Source organism: Aquarana catesbeiana, linkage group LG03 (assembly GCF_042186555.1).
Source record: "Aquarana catesbeiana isolate 2022-GZ linkage group LG03, ASM4218655v1, whole genome shotgun sequence".
Classification (NCBI taxonomy): domain Eukaryota; kingdom Metazoa; phylum Chordata; class Amphibia; order Anura; family Ranidae; genus Aquarana; species Aquarana catesbeiana.
Window position 1 is genome coordinate 451,347,204 of NC_133326.1, and position 9,566 is coordinate 451,356,769.

Consider the following 9,566-nt stretch of genomic DNA (forward strand, 5'->3'; position numbering starts at 1 on the left):
GATAAGATGGCCCCCCGGCGTCGGAACTCCATCGACAATGAGGAGCTCATCAGGCTTGTTCGTGACAGGCCATACATATGGGACAGCCGTATACCCGAATATAAAAATAATGCCCAGAAGGGCAGAGGCTGGGAAGAAATATGTAAAACTTTATATTCTGACTGGGAAGATTTTACTCCACAAGTTCGCAAACATAAACGTAAGTACCTGTTTATTCATCCCACTGACCACCAATGTAAGGGCATCCATCCCTCTGACCACCAATGTAAGGGCATGTATCCCACCGACCACCAATGTAAGGGCATGTATCCCACCGACCACCAATGTAAGGGCATGTATTCCACCGACCACCAATGTAAGGGCATGTATCCCACTGACCACCAATGTAAGGGCATGTATCCCACTGACCACCAATGTAAGGGCATCCATCCCTCTGACCACCAATGTAAGGGCATGTATCCCACCGACCACCAATGTAAGGGCATGTATCCCACCGACCACCAATGTAAGGGCATGTATCCCACCGACCACCAATGTAAGGGCATGTATTCCACCGACCACCAATGTAAGGGCATGTATCCCACTGACCACCAATGTTAGGGGCATGCATCCCACTGACCACCAATGTAAGGGCATCCATCCCACAGACCACAAATCCCACAGACCAGCTGTGTAATGAGCATTGTTCCCACTCACCACCAATAAATTTGTTATGTTTTATTTGTTTACAGAAGCACTCGTACGTACTAGGTGGCGAAGCCTGAAGGATACGCTACAAAGACACCAGAGACTGGAGCGTGAAGCACGAAGTGGGTCTGGTGCCGCCCCAAAGCGTCCCTATTCGTTTGCTCGATACCTGGACTTTCTCAAGCCAGTGCTAGAATTAAGGAAGTAAGTTTACATACAAGAATACTTCACTCTACCATCCCTCTCCTGTCCTCCCCCTAACCTTCACTTCTACCGCTATCATCTTTAGTTAGAATTTCAAGTATCAACTTTTGTCTTTCAGCACAGAAGCAAGTTGGGAAGAGGAGGAGGAAGAGGGAGAGGAGGATGCTAATATTGTTGATGTAGATGAGGGAGTTTCATTCGCTTGCCAAAACGTAGAGGAATCATCATCTTTTGAGGTAGAGGGTGACGCAATCGATGTACATGAATCATCGACTCAGGAGCAAGAAAATGAGTCTACGGACATTTCTACACCTTCCAACAGACGGAAAAAGCTAACATCTAACTCACGCAGGAAGCGAAGCAGCAGGGCAGCAGAACAGGTGGAAGAACAAGATCAGACAAATCAATTGCTCAGTATTGTATCAGGGATCACTGAACAAATGGATGTTCAGAGATGCCCTCATACAATGTTTGCCCTAAGTTTGGTGCCTCTGCTCAAAGAGGTATTGCCAGAAAAGTACTTTAACATGAGGATTGCAGTGCAACATTGCATACATTCCTTCACTATTCCAAGCCATGTTTCAGAGCCAACGCAAGAGAGTACTAGTACTCAAATAATTACACCCTTTTCTGTTGCTCAAAATCCTGCACCAAACCCTTATCCTTCCAGTTTTTCTGACTACCCAAGCATATATGAGACCCCCAAATCAAAAAACCCATATCCGGTTCCTCCACCAATTGCTTCCTTAATCATCCCTCCAACTAGTACCCCTGGTATAACAAGGGCAATGGAATTGAGACCACGCGAATCAATTCCTCACCATTTACCACAACAAAGCAGAGTGCCACAGCTCTACAATCAAATGCCATCCATGCCAAACCGCTATACACCTGTGTCAAGACCTATGGAACAGCACAAACAAATCAATCCTAGTCCTTATCCCTATAGAAATCAATCACTTGAAGATAATTTAATCGAGCCTCCCACAAATGCACAATATAGGCCCCCGAGTGAACCACCGGATAGAGTGATATCCCCGCCTGTGCATTTGAGGCAAGCAACGCCTGAGCAACAGAGTGTTACAAAATATTTGAATTTATAGATTTAAATTTATTGTAATACTCTGCCTGTAGCCTACCTGTTGAATGGCACTGCCACTTTCATGTTGTTAATCCAAATTGGATTTGTTTAGGTTATGTTTTCTATTTTTTAGAGTATTTGCATCCCACCAGACGACCGATTGGTGGTCACACAAGCCCTGACATTGGTGGTCTGTGGGATTGCCTGTCCACAAATGCCAGGGCTTGTATCCCACCTCTGACCAAAATGTCAAGGTCTGTGATGCGGTTATGCTATATCGGCCTGCCACGAGTGAACCACCGGATAGAGTGATATCCCCGCCTGTGCATTTGAGGCAAGCAACGCCTGAGCAACAGAGTGTTACAAAATATTTGAATTTATAGATTTAAATTTATTGTAATACTCTGCCTGTAGCCTACCTGTTGAATGGCACTGCCACTTTCATGTTATTAATCCAAATTGGATTTGTTTAGGTTATGTTTTCTATTTTTTAGAGTATTTGCATCCCACCAGACGACCGATTGGTGGTCACACAAGCCCTGACATTGGTGGTCTGTGGGATTGCCTGTCCACAAATGCCAGGGCTTGTATCCCACCTCTGACCAAAATGTCAAGGTCTGTGATGCGGTTATGCTATATCGGCCTGCCACGAGTGAACCACCGGATAGAGTGATATCCCCGCCTGTGCATTTGAGGCAAGCAACGCCTGAGCAACAGAGTGTTACAAAATATTTGAATTTATAGATTTAAATTTATTGTAATACTCTGCCTGTAGCCTACCTGTTGAATGGCACTGCCACTTTCATGTTGTTAATCCAAATTGGATTTGTTTAGGTTATGTTTTCTATTTTTTAGAGTATTTGCATCCCACCAGACGACCGATTGGTGGTCACACAAGCCCTGACATTGGTGGTCTGTGGGATTGCCTGTCCACAAATGCCAGGGCTTGTATCCCACCTCTGACCAAAATGTCAAGGTCTGTGATGCGGTTATGCTATATCGGCCCGCCACGAGTGAACCACCAGATACTGTGAAATCCCTGTTTGTACCTGAAGCTAGTAAGACCTGAGAAACAGAACTATATTTCAAATTGATAGATGCCTACCTGTTAAACGGCACAGCCTCTTTCATGTTGTTAACCATATTGCATTTGTTTACGTTATGCAAAATTTTTTGGGTCCTACCAACTTTTCAGGTCAGCGTGGATTATGCAGTGGGGTACTTGTACTAATTTTGGATGAAGAGAGAGTGTAAGGTGGAGGTTGAGGTGGGAGGGTCAGAGGAAGTGAGAGGGTCAGAGGAAGTGAGAGGGTCAGAGGAAGTGAGAGGGTCAGAGGAAGTGAGAGGGTCAGAGGAAGTGAGAGGGTCAGAGGGAGTGAGAGGGTCAGAGGAAGTGAGAGGGTCAGAGGAAGTGAGAGGGTCAGAGGGAGTGAGAGGGTCAGAGGGAGTGAGAGGGTCAGAGGAAGTGAGAGGGTCATACTAGAAAGAAGAGATCAAGTGAGGGGGAGAAAGAATGAAGGATGAGAGAAAGGGAAGTAGGAGACAGAGTATTATCTCTTGGTTATGTGGTTCTTCATAATGTTTGCAGTTTGAAGTATGATTATTTTCCAAAAAATATTTTCAAAAGTATGTAATTACTTGAAGATTACAAATGAAACAAATAAAAACCATTTTTTTTTGGAAGAGAACAATGGTGTGATCTCTGTCTGCATTGCTTCTATTGCTTACTATGGCACAAATCATCCATCTCATGTACCGATTACCTCCTGGAACCTATAAACCCATTATAACTATATTGCTTATCACTGTGTATTTGTCTATTGATTGGAGACGTCAGGGTTAGGCTACATTGTACGGCTACACACTCTTTATATTTATTCATCCCACTGACCACCAATGTAAGGGCATGCATCCCACTGTCCACCAACCCCACTGTCCACCAACCCCACTGTCCACCAACGCCACTGACCACCAATGCCACTGACCACCAATGTTGTTGAATGATATTGCATGGTCTGCATGTTGACACAGAAAATGCCACAAATAGATGGACACACTGTCGAACAATAAAACTTTATTGCAGAAAAAAGTACAGATCGTACACGATGCAGCATTGACAAAGAAAAAATGATTGGTCTGTATTAAATGGAATCAAGCTGCCATGATACTTGACCGGCAGGACTCATAAAGAAGTCAGTATATTGCTCACGGATGCTGGCCCCCCTGTAATTGCCCCTTGTATGTGTCCAATCTGCGCCTTCCATCTCATCCATTAAAGAGTCCTCGAAAAGGTATCCATCTCTTTCGCGGACAAAATTGTGGAGTGCACAGGCAGCTTTTACGGCAATTATGGCGTTTTCCATGTGTAAACTTATTGGCGTGTGGAGAAAACGCCATTTGTTTGCCAGAATTCCGAAAGTACACTCCACAACTCTGCGTGCTCTTGTTAGCCGATAATTAAAGACCCTTTTCTCCACAGACAGCGACCGGTTAGCATATGGCCTGAGCATTTTTTCTGAGAGAGCGAAAGCCTCATCACCGACAAATATGAAAGGGAGACAGGGTTCTGATGTTCCAGGGAGTGGTCGTTCGTTTGGGAGGTCCAGTGCGTTCTCCCGAATCATTCTTCCAAAGGTAGAGTGGGAAAAAATGCTGGAGTCAGAACTGCTCCCATAAGAACCAATGTCGATGTAGGTGAACGAATAGTTTGCATCAGCGACTGCCAGCAGAACGAAAGAGAAATATTTTTTATAATTAAAAAATTTTGACCCACTACCGACTGGCCTCACAATTCTGATGTGCTTGCCGTCTATGGCACCAACACAGTTAGGGAAGTTGCAGCGCTCCCAAAACAACTCAGCTTTGGTGTTCCATTCATCTTTGTTTGGTTTTTTCATGACCACATCTCTTAGAACCTCCCAGATGGCGATACAGGTGTCACGCACAATTGTGCTCACCGTAGATTTTCCTAATTTGTACTCATAGTGTAAGCTGGCAAATGAAGTTCCAGTTGCTAGGTACCTGACAAAAAATATCAAATAAATTAGTTATGTTTTTTTTTTTATTACAGAAGGACTCGCACTAGGTGGAGGAGACACTTCAGAGAGTCAGAGGAAGTGAAAGGGGCAGAGGAAGTGAGAGGGTCAGAGGAAGTAAGAGAGTCAGAGGAAGTAAGAAAGTTACAGTAAGTAAGAGAGTCAGAGAGTCAGGGGAAGTTATAGAGTCAGAGGAGGTCAGAGAGTCAGAGGGAGTTAGAGAGTCAGGGGAAGTAAGGGAGTCAGATTGAGAGTCTGGGGACGTTAGAAAGCTAGAGAGTCAGGAGGTCAGAGAGTCAGAGGGAGCTGGATTGTTTCCAAAATATTTCATGCCAAGTATGTAATCCAAAAAATTTACATATTAAGTTTTTTAAAATAAAAAAAAAAAAAATTTTTTGGCAAACAATTTTGTTGTCATATCCATCTGCATTCTTAGCATTCCTTAGTATAGCTTACTATGGTGCATAGCATAAAATTACAAAGTATATCTATATTTTACCTTAATGTAACAAGCAACCTTTCCGCTGGCTCTACACTATTCCGAAAGGTGGTGTTCTGATACTCCAAACGTGTACCAAGCAGACGAAGCAATTCATCAAAACTAAGAAATAAAAACACAAATTCAATGTAAGTGACAGGCTAAAGCCCATACACAAATTCAAATAAAATGGTAATAGGAAACAGTTTTAGTAAAAGGAGAAAAGCGATCAAAGGTTGGATTGGTGGTCAGTGGCGTTGGTGGTCAGTGGCGTTGGTGGTCAGTGGGATTGGTGGTCAGTGGGATTGGTGGTCAGTGGGATTGGTGGTCAGTGGGATTGGTGGTCAGTGGGATTGGTGGACAGTGGGATTGGTGGTCAGTGGGATTGGTGGTCAGTGGGATTGGTGGTCAGTGGCGTTGGTGGACAGTGGGATTGGTGGTCAGTGGGATTGGTGGTCAGTGGCGTTGGTGGACAGTGGCGTTGGTGGACAGTGGCGTTGGTGGACAGTGGCGTTGGTGGACAGTGGCGTTGGTGGACAGTGGCGTTGGGGGTCAGTGGGATTGGTGGTCAGTGGCGTTGGTGGACAGTGGCGTTGGTGGTCAGTGGGATTGGTGGACAGTGGGATTGGTGGACAGTGGGATTGGTGGTCAGTGGGATTGGTGGTCAGTGGGATTGGTGGTCAGTGGGATTGGTGGTCAGTGGCGTTGGTGGTCAGTGGGATTGGTGGTCAGTGGGATGCATGTCTGTGATAGATAAGAAGGAGGGAGGAAGGGTACAGGTACTAACCTATTTACTGACATCCGGGAATAGTTGAAGAACTTCTCCTCATGCTGCCTGAGATCATTGTAGAGGATCCTGAACTGGCCTCTCTCTTCCCTATTTTGAATAATTGGATGGACCCAATATCTTCTTGTACTCATCAGTCTCTTCCTCATCCTCCTCCTCCTCTTCCTCCTGGCTTTGTCCATCAGGACTGCAGCAGTAGCAGTAACAACTGCTGCTATGATCAACGGCATTTGATGAAACATAATGATACTACTCACAGACAAACCACACTCCTCAACGACAATACTCCCCCACAAAGGAAAACAAGGAAGAGCACAGGAAGTTAACACCCATTTTTTTTCTTGCCTTTTTGATTGGCCTGAGCACAAATCGCATCTGTGCCTAATTTACATGTACAGCGCATACAATTCGCATACAATTCGCATTGGATTCGCAATACAATCGTGCTGGAAATAATCAAACACGCAATGAAAAAATTTGCATCTAAATCGCATCGCATCAGTGTGAACCGGCACTAAGGCCTGATTTACACCTATGCAGGTTGCAGTTTGCATATTCCAGGTGCATTTTGCGGGTTTTCAACACACATTTTTGATCAATTGAAGTCTATGGAACCAAAAACCAGAAAAAAATCCCTGGCCCTTAAGTCCATAAGTTGCACAGATGTGAACTAAATCCATAGGAAACCATGTTAAATGGACTGTAGTGTGTTTCTGCAAAACTGAAAATGCACTAGAAAATGCATAGGTGTGAACCAGGCCTTAGGGAGATTAACCCTCTCTATTTGTCTTGTTTACCATTATCATTGAAAGTGAAAGCTAAAGAAAATCACAAATTTCAGGTTGTCCCCAGAAAAGTAACAGCAGGGAAATCTTCCAAAGCGGACACTAGTTCTGGTGACCTGGGGGAAACCATAAGGAATTCCCTTTATTTTCAGGGATTTCCTCCCACTTGCTGTTTGGCTATGGGACAGAGAGTGAAGGAGGTCTCCGCAATCGGACACAGATGGCGAAAAAAAAATCACGGGTTATAACCCTCCCTAATGCCGCATACACGCGATCGTAAATTTGGCCAGCAAAAGACCAACGAGAGCTTTTGGTCGGAAAATGCGACCGTGTGTATGCTCCATCAGACTTTTGCTGGCGGAATTCTCAATATCCCCAAGATCGAGAGCAGGTTCTCAATTTTTCGGTCAGAAAAAGTTCCTATCCGAAAATGCGATCGTCTGTACGAATTCCAATGCGCAAAATTTCTATGCATGCTCGGAAACAATTCCACGCATGCTCGGAAGCATTGAACTTCATTTTCTCGGCTCGTCGTAGTGTTGTATGTCACCGCGTTCTTGACGGTCGAAAGTTCAGAGAACTTTTGTGTGACCGTTTGTATGCAAGGCAAGCTTGAGCGGAATTCCGTCTGAAAAACCATCCAAGTTTTTTCCAGCGGAAAATCTGCTCATGTGTACGTGGTATTACTCTATCCAAAATAGAAAAAGAACGTTTTGCCAATAGTTCTGCTTTAATAGCCCACTAAGCGATAAAACAACAAAATGAAATAAAACAGTGTTTGATGCAATATTCATCTTCAGTCCAAAGATTTGTCCTTTTTTGTACTTTTTTCTTCTAGCTGTCCTCAGTCAGATGGTCAGCCTCATTCAACCCACTACCTCTGAGCCCAGGTTGTATAGGATCCACCCTGCCTTGTGACTAAATAGTGAAAGTAGAAGTAGAACAGTGATAAGCTCATAGTTCTGTTATGCCGCGTACACACGAGCAGACTTTACGGCAGACTTGGTCTGGCGGACCGGACTCCGTCGGATAATTTGATCGTGTGTGGGCTCCAGCGGACTTTTTTTCCCCAAAAGTTCGACGGACCTAGAAATGAAACATGTTTCAAATCATTCCGACGGACTCGAGTTCGGTTGAAAAGTCCGCTCGTCTGTATGCTAGTCCGACAGACAAAAACCGAAGCTAGGGCAGCTATTGGCTACTGGCTGTGAACTTCCTTATTTTAGTCCGGTCGTACGTCATCGCGTACGAATCCGTTAGACTTTGGTTAATCGTGTGTAGGCAAGTCCGTTCATTCGAAAGTCCGTCGTAAAGTCCGTCAAAGTCCACCGGACCTAGTCCATCGAAAAGTCCGCCAGTGTGTACGCGGCATTATTTTACTTTTCTCTTCTTCTTAGCATGCTTCTTGTCAGCACATGACCAATTGACATTGCATGCTTCTTTTTCCCAGATACTCCAGCCCTACACTACAGCAACTGCAAGAGGTTAATAACATGTCAAATTCAGCTACTTACACTGCTTGCATTAAATAAAAATAAATGTAATGATTTGTTAAGGATTACATAGCTGCATTAATCAGTACCTTTTATAACCATAAAGAGTCTTGTCTCCTACAGCTTTCACAAAGAAAAAATGCGTAAGGGACTCATTAACATGAGACTGCAGTTGCTCTGTTTGGTCACTTCTTTGCGTCCGTAGTAGGTCTGCAAGCATATTGGTCAGTATACATAGGGGAATTAGTAAAAAGCAAAGGACTCTGAAGTTTGAGGTGTCCACAAGTAAGTGGTAAGACAGGACTGTGATTCTGGAATAATGACAGTTAGGATTCAAGATAATCAATAATAGTTAATTTTGCAAAGTGTAACAAAAACAATTTAATATAGTGCACCAATAATCATAGGAAGAGATTTATTGAATCTGGTGCAAGCAGAATCTGGTGTAGCTGTAGCTTCTAGGTTTTATTGTCAAGGCTTAATTGAATAAGCTAAAAAGCTGAACCATCAGATACTGTGTGCACCAGTTTTAGAGAATCTCCCCCTTAGGCGCCTTTCACACGGAACGGCTGTTCTGCCGCAGTTAAAATCATATAATATGTTCTGTGAAATTCAAGACTCCAGGCGCTGCGATCAGCTACATTTGTACAGTTAGATTACCTGCGTTTACGTGCAGCTGCGTTTAGTTGCGTTTGGAACATTCTTGACATTTCTGATGTGCTTCCTGTTGCTTTTCTTGACTAAGGGATGTGCATATTTACTGAGGCTCTCGTTATCCACCACTAACAAACCCCTTGTAAATTATTACTTAATCATTGACCAGACGACACAACCTGTTTTTCTTTGGAGTCGACTGGCCATAGCAGCCTTTTATTATAACAAAATAAAATACAGAAATTTTTTCTCAAAAAACGTACAACGTAAATGCATATAAATACATTTTTACATAACCTTAAACCGAACACAAATCAGCTTTAAAAACCTGCCTGATCTAGAGGTCTTTGAAGGGGAAAATA

At 43.7% G+C, this 9,566-nt stretch overlaps 1 protein-coding gene across 1 annotated transcript; it reads left to right on the forward strand.

Moving 5' to 3' along the window:
• Window positions 1–381: 381 nt before the first annotated feature.
• On the forward strand, window positions 382–2,440 carry LOC141134588 (uncharacterized). The gene is made up of 2 exons (XM_073624062.1): window positions 382–891; window positions 1,010–2,440. The coding sequence occupies exons 1-2, from the start codon at window positions 713–715 to the stop codon at window positions 1,992–1,994; spliced, it is 1,164 nt and encodes a 387-aa protein (XP_073480163.1). The 5' UTR covers window positions 382–712; the 3' UTR covers window positions 1,995–2,440.
• Window positions 2,441–9,566: the final 7,126 nt, after the last annotated feature.